The 23,343-nt window shown below is 43.3% G+C and overlaps 1 protein-coding gene across 1 annotated transcript; it reads left to right on the top strand.

Moving 5' to 3' along the window:
- Positions 1-609: 609 nt before the first annotated feature.
- On the top strand, positions 610-23,059 carry LOC136672064 (stereocilin). The gene is made up of 28 exons (XM_066648006.1): positions 610-619; positions 1,242-2,366; positions 3,042-3,066; positions 3,405-3,915; positions 4,631-5,515; positions 7,103-7,165; positions 7,427-7,537; positions 8,199-8,365; positions 10,247-10,433; positions 11,207-11,322; positions 11,820-11,952; positions 12,464-12,646; positions 12,733-12,771; positions 12,843-13,019; positions 14,236-14,294; positions 15,476-15,599; positions 15,996-16,078; positions 16,416-16,551; positions 16,898-17,094; positions 17,663-17,753; positions 17,850-18,009; positions 18,911-19,080; positions 19,202-19,357; positions 19,801-19,943; positions 20,923-21,071; positions 21,582-21,679; positions 22,017-22,164; positions 22,901-23,059. The coding sequence occupies exons 1-28, from the start codon at positions 610-612 to the stop codon at positions 22,987-22,989; spliced, it is 5,535 nt and encodes a 1,844-aa protein (XP_066504103.1). The 3' UTR covers positions 22,990-23,059.
- The last annotated feature ends 284 nt before the right edge of the window (positions 23,060-23,343 follow it).

Below are 23,343 nucleotides of genomic sequence, written 5' to 3'. Positions count from 1 at the left end.
CTTTTCTTATATAAGCTGCTAACATTTAGCATTTAGCATTAAAACTGTTGGATTAATTGCACAGTGTGTAGATAAACGTATGCACTGTGTCAACTCACTATTCAACCCACCTTTAATGTCCAATGGCCAACAAGTCCATGTTTGTACATTCTGAGAGGTATTTAACAAAAAAAAAATCTCTCAGCAACAAGAAAAAACATATATTTCAGCTCATTTACAAAAAAAAAAACAACTTCTGGCACAAGGACTCAGCTGAGAAACTGATACATATTGCAACTTTCAGCAGACTGTTTTATTTCTCACCATTATATTAATATAATAAAAGAGCTTCTTAAAGTTGCTTTGTCTCATACATCATCTTCAAGGTTCCATCCTTTCCTCGCAGACATCAGCCAGCTGGCACGTACTGCAGGGATGGCACTGAAACCTGAGGCTCCAGTTGAAGCTTTTGTGCATCCAATTGAATCTGAAAGACTGGGAGGGGAACAGAGCGAAAAAGTGACACTCGCTGACAGAAACAGACAGAGAGAGGGTGAGAGTGAGAGAGAGAGAAGAAATAAAGGAATTGTTGATACTGATGTTCATTTCATTAAAGGACACCCATGGACTATGACTTTAGGTAAGTAAGTGCAGACGAGGCTTGTAAAATGTCAACACACACACACACACACACACACACACACACACACACACACACACACACACACACATATATATATATATATATATATATATATATATATATATATATATATATATATATATATATGATGCTTTTGAATGTATACTTGATGTTATGTGACACCTATTGTAACTGAGAGCATACATACAGCCTAAGGATGAATGTAGGCAAACCTATGGCCGGTGGCTTTTCTTTGTGAAAGTGTAGTCAAGTGACAGTGAGCAGTCATTAACATTTTATATCCACTCCTCAGTGTGACATTTTACTCCTTCAGCATCTTCGGCGGCTCCTAAAGGATCTCTGCAGCAGGTGCTCTGTCGAAGGGCAGCAGCATGACTTCGGCAAAACTGATCTGAACCTGAGGAATGGTGCTCAGAATGGGAAAGATTGGAATTATAATGTGGTGGATTATCATACTGGGTGGAGTATCAATCACTTCAGGAGGTAAGAAAAATCAACTGGCTTTTGTGTAAAGAGTGTGGTGGCTGTTTCTATATGACTGGTGTGGACTAGTTATTAACAGTCAATAACTGCATATTCTCTACATATTTTATTTCAGAAAGTACAAAAGAGAACCAGAGGGAAGCTGTAATAAAAGAACTGGTGGAGATATGGCGGAAGGGTGGAGGATGGTATCCCCGCAGAGAGCAACCTCCTCCAGAAAGAATACAAGATCAGAAAATCCACTCAGTGGTAAAAAGCATTGTTGAAAGTCTCAAGTCTCTGGGACTTTTGCCCAAGAAGGCTATGGACATACAATCTCTTAAAAAGCCACTCAATCGAAACAGACTCTCAGGATTTCTCTACAACATCTCCACGTACCTTCAGGAGATGAGCACGGAGCTAGATCATGGTCAGCCTTTTGGAGATGATCAGTTTTGGGAGAACTTGTTGCTGTCTTTCCTTCATTCTGATGGGAGAACACCGCAGGGGGGTGGGAGGATTCCTCCTAGGCCAACCTTCCAGCTCCAGGATCTGTTCCTGTCGCTAAGAGGAAGCCCACATTGGGATGGACTATTGGGGCTGGTGCAGAGCATCCTGACCCTCATTGAGCTGCAGCCTCAGAGACCTATCTTGACTTTCGTATCCCAGCACTGGAAGACTATTAGTGCTTTGCTTGACACGGCATTGCAGGCTCTGGTCAGTGGGACCTATGGTCAAGCCAGTGCTGGTCTCCAGGGATTTATGTGTGTTCTGAAAGGAAGAACGGATTGTGCTTTCAACTTGAGCTGGTTGCAGCAGCTCCTTACATTTCTGGAAACTAAAAACTGGAAACCTGTGGTGAACCTGCATCCTGCAAGTGTGGCTGCTGACCACAGGGATGGCTCTCCCTCAACAGGACGTTTTAAGCCTTTTAGCGTTCCCCCTGAAGTCTTACAGGAGGAGAAGCTATATTTGAACAATGCGTCCCATAAGACAGAGAGCCTCACCTCTCTTCAAAAGCTGCTCCTGCAGGCCTTGTCGAGGTCAAACGCTGGAGAGAGGGCAGCACAGTTTTCGGAGCATAACCCAGCTCTCCTGCAGGGTCTTGATGGCCTAAGGCGTGGGCTCCTGCACAGAGTGGGCAGCACTGTGTACAGTAATCTGAGGAGGAAAGTGTCACGTGTGACCATGGCACTACTGGACGATCTTGGCGGTATGGCAGGGGATCCACAGTCCAGCCTCCAGGGAAAATGCTCTGTGGGCAAGTAGATTAATGTTATTGTTTATTATGTACATATACTGTACATATACTGTACATATACACGCAGTACTGTGCAGAAAGTACAGAAGTGCTAACAATGCTCCCCAAGTCAAGAAGCCCTTACTGAGAAAAAGAAATACACCAAAAAGCAAATGGCGGTCGCTAACTTGAACGGCCAGACCTCTACTGCACTGAATTTGTCTGCGATTAACTGGATGGTTAGAAGAAGAAAATACCACCCATGTCTAAGACTGAACTTTAAAGGGGTGTAGAAATATTTCTGAAAGAAAAATGAAGTTTAAAAATAGTGGACAGGCTCTTGAGTTATAAAGGGCATTTTGACTGGCTCTGATTTTGCACACTGTGGTGTATATGATCCAGTATAGCCTTTACCGCTCGAGCTCACTGTAAAATCACAATGGCCATGTTAGTCATTACATAGATCCTTGTTACTCTAAATCCTATGGTCTGGCTAATCTATCTGCCCTTTTGTTGATGTCAGTAACCATACACCCCTGGCATTATGAGCCCAGCTATGCGATTACATTGAGGCCATTTGTATAAAGCCCCCTTCTCTGTTTTCCAAAACTCATCAACAACTCTGCACTATTGCCAGTGATTTTTATACTTACACTGCTCACTCATTCCAGTTTCCACTTTTTTTTTCCCTCAAAGGTGACCTGAGGCAGTTAATTTTGTGGTGAGTATACTGAGCACGGAAAAACACATCTGGTAATGCTTTCTGCTGGTGTTAATTTAAAAGACCACATGATAACTACATAAGCCTTTTATGACAACAGACAGAGCCAACGTAAACATTTATGAAGGCTTATTCCAACAGGCATCAACTTAAGTTAAATTGTTTTAACCACCAACACTAACACACATTTTTGGATAGATGTTTATACAAGTGTCAAGAAAAGCTAATGAGGTATTAGCTACTGTAAACTGTGTGTAAAACATAAGTTGGTTTTCCTAAACAATATCTGTGCTTCTGGCCTTAACAACAATACAATAATAAATATATTTCTCACACAGGGGAATCAGGCATAATCTGACGTGGAATGCTCAAGCCATGGGTTTCACCTCTCATGGTTTACCCAGCAGGCCTCCTTTCATGACCTGTGCATCTTCAGATGTGGATAAAACTAAAGACAAGGTCATTTCAAAGCAGGAGCCACCTTTGAAAAGATCTAGACTTCTCCAGCTTCAGCCACAGCAGATGTCCACTGACCAAACAGAGCCAGACCTCTTAGCTTCAGAGATCCTGGAGGCCGTCTGTAACGCCTCTATACCTGGCCTCACCGGAGTCTCCAATTTCACTGTGTTCCTCTACTGTAACCTTTTTGATGGCGAGGAGGCTACTCTGGACCCAGGGGTCAGTCAGACAGGTCCTGACCTGCAGATCAGCTGCTCCAATGCAGCGTGGTACCTCTCTGCTGCCGAGGATGACTACCTGTGGGTACATGTGTGCAGTGAATTCTTTGCACAGGAATTCAATAACACAGTATGTGCCAACGCCTCCTTCTGGCTCCAGCAAGCTCATCAGGTACTACACAGTGCAAGACATTATCTGATATATTTATATATTTGATAAATATAATATCTTTCTTTATAATACTATATTTTTTAAGGGTAAAGAATCTCTACAAATCTGTTCTCACTCCAGAATCAAAATGAGAAATATGTGGTAGTGTTGTGTAGTGGATAACACCGCTGCTCTCCACATGGCAGACAGGGGTTCAGTTCCCAGCTTAGGTAGAGACATCACACTCTACACCTACTTGTGTAATGTGAACAAACCAGTAAGTAGCTCTGAATAAGAGCGTCTGACACAATGTGCTTTCAAGGGGAACCACTGGTCTGCTTACACTACCCCAGCCTCCTGGACCCTGAGGAATTCTGAAACTCAGAAACTCAGGGGGAACATCTGATGAGAGGAGATTCTAACGTGGAGGAACAAGGTGATGAAGAACCTGAAACTCTAATCTGGATGGACAGGGCAGTCTTGCCTTTAAGCGAGGGAGTGCCTTACACTCTGTGAAAATGAATGTTTTAAGGGCATAGCCCCTTTTATGGGTTTCTTGGAGTCTGCAGGGCTGGATCTGTGGCAGCAGAAGCAGACCAGTGGTAAACCCTGTGCCAGGTGTAAGCGTAAATATTAGAGATATTGACTGGTTTTGAGATGACTTCACTTGCCAAGAAATGATGCTTGACAAAACAATTCTCTTCAAAAGATTTCTTTACTTATAACCTTTTCACAGGCTTCTCTTTCCAAGGATTACCACTACCTCAACCAGTCAAGCATTGACGACCTTTGCCTGCAGCTCTCCGCTGATGTATCTGCCAGCTCTGCAAGCGATGCGACTGAGGATTGCTTAGCAATGCTTAGCACCAGATCTCTGAGTGCGCATGATTTTAGGCGGTGTTTTCTGCCCAATGATTCCGCGCTGATCTTGGCTTTGTGCGGCAACAGCTCCTCATCTTTACCCAGCGATGGCTGGGCTGCAGAATACTGCTCTAAAGTTCTGGCCCAAGAGTCCCTCCATGACCCCAAGGACAAGGCTTGTGACTTCTTGAACTGGACCACAGATCATTTCACCAACTCAACTTTGCTGGAACTCTGTGGAGATACTGTAGGCCTGAGGGAGTACATTTGCAAGAATCCCACCCGGTACCTCTCGCTAGTCCGTAAGGGACCGTTCCTATTTGAATACTGCAACCACAATTTGGAATCAAAGCAAGGCAAATGTGTCCTCCAGCAGTTATTTGACATGCTGCCCGCCCCATATGACTTTGACACCTCTCAGCTCTGTGTAAACCCTATACCCATCCTTCAAGAGGCGCTGTACAAGTTAAGCTTTTGTGAAGATGTAATGGACGAACGTGTGGGCTGGCTGGCCACAGTAAGTTATGTGCTCAGAGTGCTGGACTTTGTTGTAGGTCTTTCTGCAGGCCTAGATGAGGGAGAACGTGAGGTACGCCAAAGTCTTGGCCAAGCAATTCTCCTATCAAGCCTCCTGGACAACGCCTCTTTCTGGGCAACTCTCAGGCCAGACGCATCCATCAGTGTGCTCCAGACCGTTGGTCTCTTCCTCAGACGAGAGCGCAACCCTTCAGTTAAGGAGGACCTTCTTAGCTGTTTTAGCGTAAGTGGTGATATTTACTCTATAACATTGTTATCCACAGTTCAGTCTTAACATATGGTCATATGAATCCAAAGCTAATTGTAATTAAAAGTTAATAATTTAAAAAACATGAATCCAGATGCCTAATCTAAATGGTCTAGTGTACTGTAAATATTCTCAGTATCAGCATCTTGTCAACTACACATCCTTTCATTCATTCATTCATTCATTCATTATCTGTAACCGCTTATCCAGTTCCGGGTCACGGTGTGTCTCGAGCCTACCTGGAATCATTGGGCGCAAGGTGGGGATACACCCTGGAGGGGGCGCCAGTCCTTCACAGGGCAACAAACACACTCAGACATTCACTCACACACTCACACCTACGGACACTTTTGAGTCGCCAATCCACCTACCAACATGTGTTTTTGGACTGTGGGAGGAAACCAGAGCATCCGGAGGAAACCCATGCAGACACAAGGAGAACACACCACACTCCTCACAGATAGTCACCCGGAGGAAACCCACGCGGACACAGGGAGAACACACCACACTCCTTACAGACAGTCACCCGGAGAAAACCCACACGGACACAGGGAGAACACACCACACTCCTCACAGACAGTCACCTGGAGGAAACCCACGCAGACACAAGGAGAACACACCACACTCCTCACAGATAGTCACCCGGAGGAAACCCACGCGGACACAGGGAGAACACACCACACTCCTCACAGACAGTCACCCGGAGGAAACCCACGCGGCCACAGGGAGAACACACCACACTCCTCACAGACAGTCACCCGGAGGAAACACACGCAGAAACAGGAAGAACACAACACACTCCTCACAGACAGTCACCAGGAGGAAACACACGTGGACACAGGGAGAACACACCACACTCCTCACAGACAGTCACCCGGAGGAAACACACGCAGAAACAGAAAGAACACACCACACTCCTCACAGACAGTCACCAGGAGGAAACCCACGCAGACACAGGGAGAACACACCACACTCCTCATAGACAGTCACCTGGAGGAAACCCACGCAGACACAGGGAGAACACACCACACTCCTCATAGACAGTCACCTGGAGGAAACCCACGCAGACACAGGGAGAACACACCACACTCCTCACAGACAGTCACCCGGAGCGAACTACACATCCTTTCTAGATAATTCAAGTTTTATTACAGAATGATTTGCAGTGCTGCAGCACAAACACCCACCACAATCTACAGATCCTCTTTTAACACGACCCACAGCACATTAAAGTCCCTCAAGTCTTGCTGTTTGTGAAGGGAGGGGGGCTGTGCCTATTGGCTGCTCCCTGTAAGCTTGTGCCCTCACAGCTCCAGCATGCATTGCAAGCAGTAGCATCATGTGTGGTATTCTATTGTCTAATTCTGCAGAATGAAAAAAACTTAATTAACTAATAGCCACTTTGACTGGACATTAAATTAAAAACAGTGTGGTCCTTGATTTTGATGATTTTGCCCAGTATTGTATAGTGCATTATGGAAGAATATATTTGGCAGTGCTGTCCTAGAAATAATCAGTGTGTTTCATGTTTTATTTCTCCCTTCTTCCTCTCTTTTTCCACAGCCTGTTCTGTGGGATCTCATTCAGAAGGAGGACAACTCCTCTGCGCTCAGATTTCTAATACAGGTAGAAAAGAATTTAAGCCACAAAATCCCAAGATCTACTATTAGTCCTTAGGTTTAGAGAACAATTCTGACTCTTTAAGTTCCTCTAGATTGTAGCTTTTCACATCTAACTTCTCTCAAAGACACTGTTTACATCTTGTATATGTATAAATAGGTGGAGTTACCACGTACACTAATTCATTTCAGTTTAAACCAATGTCAAAGTGATTTAAACACATACAGTATTGGAGTATGGTTGCTCTCCTTATTTCTGCTTGTTTAGGAATACCTCCAGATGCCGAGGGAAAGGATCCGCTCTCTGGTGTTGTCCGCAGAAAAAGACGCAGTTAAAAGGTTCCTCTCTCATGTCCATCAGAGCTGGGACCAGCTCCAAGTGGAAAAAATACAGGTGATCAGAGATAAACACAGCAGAAATGACTTCTTATTCAGTGAAATCATTTTAGCTGAAGCCATTATATCACAGATTATGATTATGAATGTATGAAGTTGGTTGTAAGCATATGACATAATTATTCAAATGATTTCGAAGAATTGTAGCCTGTTTTAAGTGTTAAAAATGAATCTAATTTGATCTTATGGTGTGCTGTGATGAACTGCCGCCCTGTCCAGAGACGGTCCCTGTCTTGTGCTCAGTGATTCTGGGTAGGCTCCGGTCCCACCGAGACCCTGAACTGGATAAGCGCTTACAGACAATTAATGAATGAATGAGTTTCATCTTATATCATTGACAGATAATATATTTGCTAGTTCTAAGATCTAAAGTGAATAATCTGCTAATGGAATAAAACTGTTTATCCACTTAAAATAACCCAAAACAAGTATATTTTTTATTTTTTAATAATCTCTGTGTGATTAGGAATGTGAATTAGGACATGAAATATCTTGTCTTGGCTCTGATTTCATTTAATTGATTTATAAATCACTGCCTTCTGTTTTCATCAGCATTTTGTCCAGTGTGTCAGCTCTTTTAGAAAGGGTTTGTACACACATACTGATAAATTCAATTCTGTTCTGTTTCCTGTGGTCATCCAAAGACTTCCCCAAAGGAACAGGAGGCCATGGAGACCATGACCGCAGCCTTCATCCACAAATTCCCACGTGTGACCCCGGAGCTTTTTGTCGACCTCTCCCAGTTCATCCCATACATGTCTGTGTCCGACATAATGAGTTTACCTGCATCACTGATGGTCAACGACAGTGTGTGAGTGGAGGAAACTCGACATAACCCATAATAATATCAAATGTAATGTTGCTTGCATGGATTTGGACGTTTGCAGTGGATTATTATTGATTGTGATAATGTTCAGAAAAGTATGCTATATTTTGACCAAAATAAAATGTTCAGGTTATTCTTAAACATAAATAGACCACAAAATAACTTGATGTCCTTTTTTTATTGTCTATATTTCACTACTGAGTAAATAGGTCTTTTGTGTGGTCAGTGTATTTTAGAAATGATTCTGCATCTACATCCAAATAATCAGTTTGAAGTGATTTTTGTTTATATTTGAGATTAACATCAGAATTGTTCATTGATTCATCCATTCACTGTGTGTAACCCTTATCCAGTTCAGGGTTGCGGTGGGTCTGGAGCCTACCCGGACTCACGCAAGGCAGGAACACATCCTGGAGGGGGCACCAGTCCTTCACAGGGCAACACACACACTCACACATTCACTCACACACTCACACCTACAGACACTTTTAAGCCCTGCTACTAACGTGTGTTTTTGGACTGTGGGAAGAAACTGGAGCACCCGGAGGAAACAAACGCAGACACAGGGAGAACACACCACACTCCTCACAGACAGTCAGCCGGAGGAAACCCACGCAGACACAGAGAGAACACACCACACTCCTCACAGACAGTCACCCGGAGGAAACAAACGCAGACACAGGGAGAACACACCACACTCCTCACAGACAGTCACCCGGAGGAAACCCACGCAGACACAGAGAGAACACACCACACTCCTCACAGACAGTCACCCGGAGGAAACAAACGCAGACACAGGGAGAACACACCACACTCCTCACAGACAGTCACCTGGAGGAAACCCACGCAGACACAGGGAGAACACACCACACTCCTCACAGACAGTCACCTGGACGAAACCCACGCAGACACAGGGAGAACACACCACACTCCTAACAGACAGTCACCCGGAGGAAACCCACGCAGACACAGGGAGAACACACCACACTCCTCACAGACAGTCACCCGGAGGAAACCCACGCAGACACAGCGAGAACACACCACACTCCTAACAGACAGTCACCTGGAGGAAACCCACGCAGACACAGGGAGAACACACCACACTCCTCACAGACAGTCACCTGGAGGAAACCCACGCAGACACAGAGAGAACACACCACACTCCTCACAGACAGTCACCCGGAGGAAACCCACGCAGACACAGGGAGAACACACCACAATCCTCACAGACAGTCACCCGGAGGAAACCCACGCAGACACAGAGAGAACACACCAAACTCCTCATCATTGCTGTCCAAAGAAAAACACATATCTCCATTTTTAGTTTACTACGTTATTTGAACCAAGCAGCTGTAATTGTAAATGAAAATTTAATGATGAATGAACGAACAGAAATGTTCCAAAATTACATTGACTTCTAATGTTAGTTAAGAATGCTTTTATCCTGCTATAGTAAAGTTACTATTCTAGAGATATTCTTTTCTTTGGACACAGAGTTGTTTGAAGATGAAATGCTCTGTTCTAGAGAAACTCAGTGGTGGTCAATGGAAACATCATAACCTCATAAAAGGTTAATGCCTTTAAAAGCTCCTTAAAGAAAGTTATGGAGAGGTACATGCAGGGGAATATACCCAGGCCAAATAGTCCCAGAGGAGGGCTTATGATTCCAGATTTACCAAAAAATTACCACCATCATCATTCCATCTAAAACTCAAAAGTCATTTATAGAAGCACCAAAGGTTGTGGAGAGTAAATAAAACACTGTGTTTGTGATAGACCTTGTGACCCCTGTGTACTCCCACCACTACTGGTAAAGATTCAGTTACTCTCCAGTAAACCATTTCACACCAAACCACTGTCTTTTAGGCTGATGGCGATTCGTGAACACAGCTCGGAGATGAAGTCTCTACAGAAGCAAGCTTTTGCAAAGCGCCTCTTACAGTCGAGTGTGCTTGGAGATGTCCCCACCTGGCCACCTTACTTCCTCACCTCCATTCTTCCCCTGCTGCCACACCTTCCGGTCAGCCGCTTCCAGCAGCTGACATCTCAGCAGGTTGGTAACAAATCAAAATGGATGCTGTGTATGGTCTTGGGCAAAAGTTTAGGCACCCCTCGTTAAATGAGATTAGTGGATTTTGTCCAGACATTTGTGGATCACTGAATTCACCCACATTAAGATGCACCCATGGTGCACGCAGCTTGTATAATTGACAAAAGCAGGAAACTAAATAGGACACTCAGGAGCAGCTGCACATGAGCTTAAAGCCATAAAAACTATGCCTAATGCCAAGGGTTGACTGCAGGACTTTAAACCCAACACACATCTGTCTGGGGAGCTGCATTCTCTGGAGTGATGGAGTGATGGAGCCAGTGAGTGATCCAGAACCAATCATAGCATCAGTAACTGACCTTACTCCAGCTCCTAAGGCAGAATGTCATCAAATCCTCACAGTAATGTTCTAACATCTAGTGTAAAACCTGCCCAGATGAGAAGAGGCTGTTAATGGATACTATAGAATGACTATGGAAATGTTGGATGAGTCTACAAAGTTTTGGACACACTGTATCAGTTAGCACATCTTCTGTAGGGAAATGTATATGCCTCATTTTATTTTTTATTTTTAAAGCAAATTAAAGAATTAATTTAAAAAATAAATATATACATATGCACTAAAACACCAACACTTACTAATAAACGTCTGTTATGTTCTGTAAGTTTTGTACATGATGTTTTAACTTCAGAGGTTGCCCAAACCTTTGCATAAGACACCACGTGTCTTCAGAAGGCCTAGAGATTAAAATTAAACGTGGATATGTGTCACACAGCTCGGCCCTCTAGTGGAGTTTCTGGCGAACAGCAGCTTGGATGCCACCAGGGGGCGCCACGTCCTTCGCACCCTCTTCAGCAAGAGGAAGAATCTCACTAGTGAAACAATATTGAGGTAATCCACTCTCAAGAAACTAAGAAACAGCTGTTTTAACAAGGGAAAACACCTTAAATGTAGTCAGTATCTGTATTGTTTATCATTACGAGATGATGAGTAAAAATACTGTACGTTTATTGAACTTGTTTATACAGTTTTACATGTTGTAAGTGCTTTTACCTTCAGAAAGTGTCGTCTCCCCTCACCACGGGCTGCTAACTTCATACTCTTCATGCATCATTGCTTTTAAAAAAAAATAATAATAATAATAAATAATAATAATATTCTCATTATTTTTTGTAAACATTGCAAATGATCTGCCAGTGAATAAGACCCTTTCTCTGGACAAAGTGACCTAAAACAAGCAAGGACCTGTCTAGGAACATGTTAAATGATCTTATTCTTACAGCAGGAATCTCAGGAATAATCCCTGGATTTGAAAGGATTTCACTTGCTAAGGCATCATTTGAATAAGAGTGGTATTACAATTGGCTGATGGTTTTTCTCCTCCAAAGGCTGGGCATCCTGATGTGTTACCTGAACTCAGAAGAGCTTCACAGGTTCCTCTCCACGTCTCCTATCTCTCCGGCTCTGTGGCAGCAGCTTGCAAAGTGCATCTCAGAGGGCCATCTCAGTGCGAACAGCAGAGTGAGCGTGTGCAGTTATTACAACCCTCACTATAATCCTCATGTCCTGGTGTCGGAGGGGAACCGGCACCTAATGGAACCGGCTGGACTCACTCAATCACACACTCTGTCATACACATATGCAAACTGGCTCATTCACTTATTCACCTACATATATGCTCACACACTGAACTGTATACTCACATACATACTCACTCATTCATTCACATACATATACCATCACTCACTCACTCCCATACTTACTCATGTACATATTCACTCACCGTTATGTGCTATTTCTCACATACTCACACACATTTAGGGACTTCTCCACAGGGGGGTGGTAATGTGCTTCTCATAACACATAATTAATAATTTCTAGTTCAAATGCATTGTGTTTCATGACATCACAAAAACCTGTGGTCTTTTATTATTTATTAAGAAAATAATATGAGAAAATATGAGGAAGAAAATGTCAAGGCCATTACTGATTATGTCTAGAGACTGTCCCACACCTTCTCTTGTGTTTGCAGCTTTCCCATTGGCTGGGCCTTGCTCTTAAATCTCTCAACTCCAGTGTGTTGTCCTCTTCTGCACTGGCATCTCTGCGTGGGGTCTTACCTCAGCTGGGGGCTTCATTCTATCAGTCTCTCTCCTCATCTGAACTGCTGGAACTTTTCACTCTGCCTGGCATTCCCATTTTTCCACCTGCACAGGTAAGAACATAGGGACACTGTTACAAGGGTAGGAACTTGTAGCACAATTATATTCCGTCTAATCCTGACTTGTTATTCCATTCCAGGCGTTCCAGATCCTCAGCAAAATATCCCAGGAATCAAATGTAAGTGTTGTGACAGTGTCAACAGAACTGAAAGTCCAGAACACCAGTATTCATTCTGTTGTCCTGTTTAGATCAGCGCCAACACATTATGCAGGCTGAGGCCATTATTGCCAGGTTTGGCTCCGGCCTTCTTGAGAAACTTGAGTGGCCCTGACATGATGGGGACTTCTGATTGTACATGCTGGAGTTCTCTGCTGACTGACCTGCAGCCTGCACACCGAGCAATGGTCCACAGAGCTCTAAAGCAGGTAAACATAGTTGATATCATCATTAAAACCAATCCTTAAGGGAATGGGTGGTGTTTTTGGCTGTGATTGCAGATTTGTTTTTGTATAATGATTGTGTGGAGGGGCATGTTCTCCCCATTCTACACAAGGAACATGGTTTTGGGTCTTAATGAATCTTCTTTCACCTGCTTTTATCAAAACACCTCAATGATAAAACCCCACGGCAGCATTTCTAAACAGCCCTGTTCAGAACGTCTGGTTTCAGCGCCTGTTTCTTTAAATGATAATGAGCCGCTCGTTGTTCACCCCGACCCTGAGTGCACAGCAGTGAGGAGCGAGGAGCAGAAGCTCTGGTTTTTAGCCGTTTTCGCTCTGTTCTCTTTCTCCTCGTCTTTGCGCTCTCAGATAAACACTGGTTCAGCGTTATGATTGGAGAGACTGAGATGAGGGGGTGGGGCAATTCTAAAGTCTCTGCCCTTAACATATGAAGCAGCACAAAATCAGAATGACTTGTTTTGTCCTATCCCAGTTCATTTTCTGACTTTGGCAGACAAAAACAGTGTGTGGGTTTGGGAGCTCAAGATATACACATTAATGTGCACGTGCACTGAACAAGTGATTTCAGTAACTTATTTTAAAGTCAGTCCTGATTGACAGTGGTAGCTGATTGGCCAAATTTTGGATTTGCTTACACACAGTCTGTACCTGGACTAACTCATCATTTGTGTTGATCTAAAGGCTCTGGAGCATTCATCATCAAATATCACACTATATCTGCACTGCCTTCTTCCTGTCATTTCCCTGAAAAAATTGGCCTCAGAACTCAATGGACCCACAGTCGTTCGTCACATTTCTGTTTACAGGGACATGGCCTGGTCCCCCCAGCAGGTAATATACTCTTTAATACATTATTTAATCCCCTGCACCTCAAAAATTTATTGCAAGCAATTACTCTAATCTGGCTGCAATGATAACACTAAATCTTACTGGCCAGACAAAGCTGATGTCACATTTATTTGAGGCCTCTCATTGGTTCTGCCACAGGTGAGCTGTTCAGTAAATTAATATGAAGTGCCCCGCAGCTGCCTTCAAGCAAATTGCCCTCACTGTAGGACAATAGCCTCCACAAGGGAATATGAATTAGTAATGGCTGCATTAGAGTGATTTTGTCTCGGCCAAAGCCGTATCGCATTCGATCTTGATTTCCATCCAACCCCTCGAGTTTTTCATTCAACAGGCTCAGCTGCTTTTCAAAATGATCCAGCAGACGGAAAACATCACCAGACAGACCGTGCTGTAAGTGATAGGAGGCTGCTGCATGCCTTTCTTTATTATTTTATTATGCTGATTGCTTTTTGATGTAGAAGTGGTTTTTAAAGGGAACTTCCACCGATTTTTCAAAGTTGCTCCATAATTCAGTGACTGAGATATAAACAATCTCATAGTGGTTGGATGTGAAATGGTTCATTGCAGAGAAACCTGCACGCTCCTTACAGTGAAGATGATTGTGAGCAGTGGTCACCATGTCTATGACACAAATACATCCATCCATTCATCCTCCATCCAGGTCACAGTATGTGAGGAGTGTGAGGTGTTCTCCCTGTGTTTACATGGGTTTCCTCCCACAGTCTAAAATCACATTTGAAGGTGGATTGACTGGGATTGTCAGCAGAATGTGAATGTGTGTGAACCTGTCCACAGGTGTGTGTCTTAGTGAATGGATGAATGTGTTAAATTGGGGACGTAATTGTAACCAAGTCTTGCACTAGCTTTCTGTGAGGTACGTTTGGTTTTAGTATCCTTAAACAGTTTGAACCTCTGGTTCCTATCATTCATTCATTCATTATCTGTAACCCTTATCCAGTTCAGGGTCGCGGTGGGTCCAGAGCCTACCTGGAATTATTGGGCGCAAGGCGGGAATACACCCTGGAGGGGGCGCCAGTCCTTCACAGGGCAACACACATACACACACACGGACACTTTTGAGTCACCAATCCACCTACCAATGTGTGTTTTTAGACTGTGGGAGGAAACCGGAGCACCCAGAGGAAACCCACGCAGACACAGAGAGAACACACCAACTCCTCACAGACAGTCACCCGGAGGAAACCCACGCAGACACAGAGAGAACACACCAACTCCAGTCACCGGGAATCGAACCCACAACCTCCAGGTCGCTGGAGCTGTGTGACTGCGACACTACCAGCTGCGCCACCATGCCGCCCTGGTTCCTATCACCTATGAAAAATTCTGCCTTCTGGAATGGAGCATTTCTCATCGAAACACTCTGAACAAGACTGTGTACATTCTCATGACTGAGTTATGCAGATTATTTCAGAAATGTAGAAAAATCGGTCAACAATTTGTTTTATCCACGTGTCCCTGTTGGACCTGTTACAGTAGAGTAAATCCTGACACCGTTTGGTTTACTACAAGGTCTGCTGCTGTATTATGCTGTTTCCTGCTCTCCCTCACAGGCATTTGGGCCGCATTGCAAGTGGCATGAGCTGTAATAGGCTACGGCTTTGGGCCAATGAATCAGACTTCTCTGAATTGTTGCAGTTTATCACAGAATTGCCAGGAGGACTGAGGCCAGCTCTGGTGAGAATGTGTGAGACAAGTTTCAGACAATCTTAGCAATTCAAAATAACTCGCCTCTACTGTTTTCCAATAGCAGTGCCAAAGCAAAGTCTAGTGCGCTGCCAATGAAAATAGCGTTTGATACAAATGACACCACTGAAAAGCTTACATTTTTTGGCTTGAAGGAGAATAACAAATGAGACATGAGCACGCCAATACCATTATTGCGCTGTGAAACTGGGCTTTAATAGCCGTTTTACCAGCCACATGGTTGTCGGTTTGAGGAGTTTTCAGGCTAATTAATGATTAAAATGAATGACTAAGCAAACATCATTGTACGGATGAAGGCCTGAGGGAAGAATTATGTGTCAATACATTTTGTGCTTGAGAAAATTTATAAACATCATGTTTCCACAGAGGAAATGTGTGGTGGAGGAGCTCTGGAAAAGACCAAATTTGGAACTGAATAACTTCAGCCCTTCGTTTACTGCAGGATTACCGTAAGATCAGTCTTTCCCTCTGATGTACCACTATCTGCATTTGCAAAATAAAACATCGCAGCAAGTAATTTAGTTTAAATATAGTGATATATAAAAGATTTCTCATTTTGAACTTGCTGAGATGATTAAAAATAATATTTGGCTTTATGCTAGATAGACATAGGATCTCAGCAAAATCTCGATAAATGAATCATAAATAAGTCTTGAAATCTTGAGCCACAAAATGAGAAATGCTGGATTTATATAGATTAGTTTAAAGATGATTTCTTTCTCTGAGACATATTTTTTTGCAGTGTGGTTTCTTCCGCCTCACTCTCTGTCCTATGTTGTCTCACAGGCTGATGATGATTGAGCGTCTGTCCAACGCCTCACTCATGGCCGTCCTGAAGCACGTCCGGCGACACTTTATCGATTTCCTGCAGCTTCCGCGACACAAGCAGATGGCCTTGGCTGAGAAAGCTATCGACGTCCTTGTAAGAGAAATAGCTCTTGGAACATTCTGCTGGAGAACGGCCGAATTAACGCCTTGTTTAGAGACTCACTCCTGCAGTCAATAAGAGTATATAATATTCATTAAAATGTACGCCCCAGGCTTTTCAGCATCTGTTTCTGTCAAAATTCCATTACTGTATGCATCAAAGCACACGGGCCGAGACTCCTCTATTACTTATCTTGATTGAACTGAATCAAATCAATATGCTTACAAATGGATTCATCTGACAGTAATTTAGCCAAGCGAACCCAAACTCTTTTGAGTGAGTCAACATTGATATTCCTTTATTTCATCTTCACTGAAGCATTTCCTGACCTCACCCTCAGGGCATTTCTGAAGACCGTCTTTCTGGGGCCTCCATGGACTTGCTGGGTCCTCTCCTGCTGTTTCTGGACAAGGATGCATTGGACCAGATGGACAGAGAAGCTCTGAAGTTGCGACTAGAAGACTTGAGACAATACTGCATGCCTTCTGATTCCATCAGAGAAATGGGAGCCCTGCTTACAGAGAGGAGCATGCTGGGGTGAGATCATTTCCCTGTGTACTACACTCCATATAGCCACGAGGATATTACTGAGGTCAGGGGCTGATGTCTGGTCATTAGTTCTGAATATCACAATTGACACTCCAACTCATCCCAATGGTGTTTATCTAGAGATCTTTATTTTTAAATTAGCTTATCTCCAGTCTTTTACATATTTTCTCCCCAATTATTATTTGTCTCAAATTTTACCCATTCACCAAGCCTCCCCCAGTCACACACAGTGACACCAGCCTTGGGAATGCAGAGGTGAACACATTGCTCTGAAACACGAGGCCAATCCAGAGCTTCTTTTCGAGCTGCCTTTGATGCATTGCCTTGGTGAAAGATACCAGTGCTAGTCAACTTTTTAGGCAGTGAAGGGGATAGTGGGGCTTGCCCTGGCTGAGGCATGACCTGGATATAAACCTGCAGTCTATTGGTGATAGGGACGATGCTTAGACTGTTGCCTCTCTGGATGTCCATACCAAACTCACCAGGTTCATCGGCAGTGAAGAGTAGAGGGGTTTTTGAGTAGATTAGCACATAATTTATTTTCTATCTGATCTAGTGAGCCAAAACTCTGGACTGTGGGAGATGTTGAACATGTGGGAAGACTTGTGTTTACCCTGTCGTCCCAGCAGATACGGTCTTTACCCCTGGTAAGAATTGTAAAAATTTGACAGACGTTTTATTATAGAAGCTCAGCCAGTCTGCACTGTGTTGCGTCATTGTTTAGAAGACTGTGTTTCTGTTAGGATGATTTAGGCAGAGACACGGTCGAGCAAATCCTGCAGAGTCAGTGGCACTGGAAAGACTCTGCCTTCGGCAAAGTGTGCAGCGACCTGAAAGGGTTAAATGACAAGATCTACAGCCTCATACACAAGATTGTCAAGGGACGCAGATGGACAAGGAGAGGTGAGACAAGATTATGGCTTCAGTCTGCCATGTCTGTTAGCAACTCTAGGTATTAATTTTACCTTAAAAGTACAGCTTTAAAATTATTGTGATGCTTCACTGAGCTGTAACAGGCAGAAAAAACCCTCTGTCCTTGCTACTTCTGGCTCAGCACTGCAGGAACTGAATTATGTAACTTTTGGAGAGGGTCGGAAACCACGACCTCCCTCCCCCTAACACTAGTGTGACCAGATTTGAGATGGTGTAAAAGAGGACACGTCTCGGCACAGCTGCTCGAGATGAGGGTAGGTACATGAGCTTTGCCTGACGTAAACAAGGACTACTGATGTGCAGACTGACCAATTAAATGTTTACAGAGAAGGTTATCGACCAATAACGGTAGCTCTACAGTCAGACCGTCCAATCAGAAGATTTTAGGCTACTTCACCACGCCCCCTTCTCACTCAAGTGAACCAATCGGAGTAGGGGAGGGCGGGACTAGTTTGTGAACAAAACGCTTCTCGAAGTTCTATGTTAAGCTCTAAAAAAACAAAATGCCGGACGTTTGTGAAATTCCGCCTGGACATTTTTTTAAGTCTAAAAAAGAGGACATGTCCGGGTAAAAGAGGACGTCTGGTCACCCTACCTAACACTCTCCTTCAATTTCAGTAGAGTGCTGTAAACGTGAACTACTCTCAGCAACTGTAGGGGGAGCCCAGGAAGAACACCTAGTGGACAGGATTTATCATAGCACACCCACCACTAAATAGGGAGCCCATTCCATGGATTATAAATGGTCTCATTTAAAGGATAGAGTCAGTGTCTCAGACTCCAAATGGTACATTTGCCTCCATCTTTAAAATGATTAAAATTATAAGTCAGTCTGGATAATGCCATAAATGTAAATGTACCTGTTTCACAGAGCCAACTCCGAGTTGTGCTGACGTCAGAGGGACCTTTCCCTCGGCCTGGCGCTGGTATCAGCTGAGCCGGATGAAAAGAAAGGAGCTAGAGGACTGTGTTGAGTTTATGGGTCAGGATGTCTCACTGGACGCTGAGCAACGAGGAGCACTGTGGGCAGAACTAAGACCGGTTAGTCTCCAAACACATAGAACCAATGCTGTATAGGGCTTCAATATACTAACGAATATATCCGAATTTTTACCTGCATTTATTCACAAACCTTTGGCCTCTGGTTCTATTTTGTGTGTAGCTGTATAAGCCAGTGAAGGTTCTGAAGCCAGAGCAGCTGCTTGAGCTGGGCTGTATCGTGACAGAGATGAGCGAGAGGGAGCTACAGGCTGCCGACCTGTCCGACCTGGCCATGGTAGCTCGTCTCGGGAGCTTCAGGGAGTGGAGCACAAAGAAAGTGAGTCCTGGCACCTGTATTTTTAATGTCCGAAAGGACAGACTAGATATATGTTGCACTATTTACATTTGAGGGCTTGGAAACTCTCTGGTGGATTATAGGTTAGTACATCATAGCACATTTCATCACCATTTGCTTAGTGTTTGTAGGGTTACAGTTTTTCCCCCCCGTCTTTCATTTTATAACCGAATGATTTCACCTACTCCAAACTAAAGCATTGATTAACAAATGCAACTGAACCATATAAAGTCCCTGGTGCCTCCATTTGAATATATTTATTGCACGTCTTTTACGACTAACCACTGTAGAATCTGGGAATGATTGCTTCTGCTTAAACATATGCCTGATGCCATGATTTTTCCTATCTTTAACATTACGCGGAGATGTATTTTAACGTTCTGATTGAAAAGTCACCACTGAAATCAGCGCTTGGTTTTTTCCAGATGAGAGCGGCTCTGCAGGGAATAATGAGACGTCGTAAACAGAAGCCAGAAGAGCTTGGAGTGGTGGAGCTGGTTTCTCTCGGTCATCTGCTCTGTGGCTTTAGCTTGTCTGAAATCTCCCGGCTGGACCCTTTCAACTTGAGGTAATGGCTTTTTTTAATGGCTATGATTCCAAAACTACGTATGTCCAAATATTTACGCTATTTTAACATGCACTGATTGCTGACACAGACATTCAACTGTGCACACACAGCGTACATTCCATGGCCAATCAAATGTGATTCTTTGGAGCAGCTGCACATTAGCTTTAGGTCTCCATGCTCGGTGCCAGATGTTGGCTAGAGGGATATAAGGCACTACAGCACTGAGGTGTCAAACAGTGGAACTTAGCTTTCTGTTATGAATAGGTTTGATGTTTGTGATCTATAACTAATCATCCATCATCGTTACCTGATATTATTAAGTTCTTATGGCTAAATCGATTACAATCAATTACTCACAGCAGTGTTCCTGTATGTAGTGTAAAATCTTCCTAGAAAAGTGTGGATGCTGTTCCTCTATCATTCATTCATTATCTGTAACCACTTATCCAGTTCAGGGTCACGGTGGGTCCAGAGCCTACCTGGAATCGTTAGGCGCAAGGCGGGAATACACCCTGGAGGGGGCGCCAGTCCTTCACAGGGCAACACACACACACATTCACACCTACGGACACTTTTGAGTCGCCAATCCAACTACCAACGTGTGTTTTTGGACTGCGGGAGGAAACCGGAGCACCCAGAGGAAACCCACGCAGACACAGAGAGAACACACCACACTCCTCACAGACAGTCACCTGGAGGAAACCCACGCAGACACAGAGAGAACACACCACACTCCTCACAGACAGTCACCTGGAGCAGGAATCGAACCCACAATCTCTAGGTCCCTGGAGCTGTGTGACTGTGACACTACCTGCTGCGCCACCATGCCGCCGTTCCTCTATCAATGAGGGACAAATTCTCTAGTGATACCCTTGCTTTAGCAGTGGGAATCTACAAACTTTTGTCCATACATTGTATGTGACCATATACACTGTACATGATCAATTCTGTTCCACATTCCTGTGATGTGTGTTTGTAGTGTGGCAGCTTTATTTCTGAGGGAGGTGGTCCTGCCTTGCTCTGAAGAGCAGACTGAAGCTTTGACTGCCCGACTCTCCAGTCCTCTGGGCTTTGGCCCGGTCAGCAGCTGGGGCTCGGAGGTCTTCACTGAGATCGGGACTCTGGCAGGTAATTTTCAACACATCATTAGAGTCAATATGCATTAAAAACAAGCACTCATTCAGATAAATAAGATTAAAATTACCAAGCAGTATTTCATTATTGTTATTATGTTTAAAGGTATGTTTTGACCAAAAAAATATTCCCTTTTCTTCAACATAGTCCATCTTTCAAGATGCGTATCAAGTGTGAAGATTGTATCTTTAGTTTTAGCTATGGAGCTACAAAGCTAACTTTGCTAACAAGTGATATATGTTTCTAGACTTTTACATACAACAAACCTTTTAATCCTTACGCATTTTTATACATTTAGAGGCATTTTTTATTGATTTAGGCACACAGTTTACACAATGTGTAACTAAGGGGAATGTTGTAGCTGTTGTTAGCTACATTAGCCTTGTAGCTCCTGGGTAAATATAGAAGTAAACATTGGAATCTGAAAATGCCTTTTGGCAGAACTGGGGTTGTTAATGATGATGTGTTTTCTCTCTCCCTCTCTCTCTCTCTCTCTCTCTCTAGCTGGATTGGACGATATGGTGTTGTCTGCTCTTGTAAAAGAACAAATAGAAGGACTGACCCCAGCAGCGATAGCTCTGATCCCCGCTAGAAAGATGGCTGTAAGAGCTTCATATTAAATGATGGGGAGCACCTTGTTGAGGCAGGAGGGTGTTATCGTGATTGATAACATGGGAAATCTCACAGGAATGCTAGCAGAAATCTATAAACAATGACTTTTAATATAAAGGTTTAGGTTCTGGAGATGACTAAAAGATCAATACTTTATGGTAATAGCCAAACGTACTGGGACCTCTATAATTAAGCGTATTAATAAAGAGCTGTCTCACATTTGCTGCTTAACTCCTCTAGAGTAAAATCTTTATGCTAAAGGCTTGTAGGCTTTTCCAACCTAAAATGCAAATGGATTCATTCCACACTGTTGCTGTGCTTGTTTAGGTGGTGTTTAGTGCCACTCAGCTTTCTTGGCTCAGTGCTGACCAGGCTTGGGCTGTCACAGAGGAGCAGTGGGAGGAACTGGACAGTGGACAGAAGCAGGCTTTAAGCGTGGCACAGTATGAAGGTGATGTGATGCTTGGACACAGAGGTGGGTCAAACCAAAAACAACAGAATTACAACTGGCTTATAATTTAACTACTTCTGTTTCTATGCCTTTAAGACTTATTTATATTAATGGCCTTGGACCTCAAAAAACAGATCAATCTGAAAATGCAGGGGGTCTTTGGGAAGGTTGCAGTTATCCATCTACTTCCTGACAAACAGGAACAGCACTGTTTCCCACAAAATTCAATAAAGCTATTTAAAGTAGCTATTCATTCAGTATAACTTCAGTGAGAATGGAGACTAATCTAAATGGCTGTCTGACTACAGTGTGACATCACAACCATGATGAATTTAAACTGGGCTTAGTTTGATATGGTCTTTGTGGAGTGAATGGACTTTAAATACCTATCCAGATATACTTTAACTACTCCCTAATATGGGCACTGTAAAGTAAAAATAAATAAGCTAATAGTGAATATTAAGCATTATGCATGACTCTATTTGGATACTCTTTGGATCCTACTCCTTTTTATTCACCCCTGTGTTCAGGGTGATGTGTTCTTTTAATTATTTTAATAGCAACAAGCTCAGATTGATCTTCAGGAGATAAAACACCTCTAAAAATAACCCACATGACTATTTTCTGTTCCACTCTTTTACACCGTATTCTGAAAGCAGTAGGGACCATCACCAAATTACTTTTTTTTATTTTTAGTGTAATAGCACAGCTGTATTCATGCCATTTGTCATTGTAACCCAGAACGTATCTGTCTCCACAGGCAGGAACCAGGCTCCTTCGGCTCAGTTTGCTGACGGCCTCAGAGCACGCACCTTATTTTTACTCTTCATCCTGTGGCATTTATTATAAACATTGATCGGAGTGGAACTCATTCTTATTTATTTGGTTTACTTTATTGAATTCTTACATTTTTTTGATTAAAAACCTCACATCTGAGAAAAAGATGATGTTCTGTTGTTTATTTGTTCAGCAGTTTGCAGTGAAATGGATGGGGATTTTTTTTTCATTCACTGATGTTTGCTTTGTTGTCAGTTTCCTGATTCACCATCTGTTATGCTTTGTTGAAATGATCAACACACACACAGACACATACACACATATTTATTAAGAATACACAGCCAACTCCAAAAATACTGGAATCTTCAGAAGTGGCAATTAGCCAATGTATTATTATTAATAATATTATTAATATTCTGGCTGATT

This window comes from Hoplias malabaricus, chromosome 16 (assembly GCF_029633855.1).
Source record: "Hoplias malabaricus isolate fHopMal1 chromosome 16, fHopMal1.hap1, whole genome shotgun sequence".
NCBI classification, from domain to species: domain Eukaryota; kingdom Metazoa; phylum Chordata; class Actinopteri; order Characiformes; family Erythrinidae; genus Hoplias; species Hoplias malabaricus.
The sequence above is the reverse complement of the archived record's forward strand: the minus strand, read 5'-3'. Positions and strand labels throughout refer to the sequence as shown.

What these genes read in the sequence shown, in the direction of transcription:
- LOC136672064 (XM_066648006.1), top strand. An exon ending in ACGCAGATGGACAAGGAGAG is followed by an intron (nt 18,010 to 18,910) that starts GTGAGACAAGAT and finishes CCTGTTTCACAG; the next exon opens with AGCCAACTCCGAGTTGTGCT. An exon ending in TGTGGGCAGAACTAAGACCG is followed by an intron (nt 19,081 to 19,201) that starts GTTAGTCTCCAA and finishes TTTTGTGTGTAG; the next exon opens with CTGTATAAGCCAGTGAAGGT.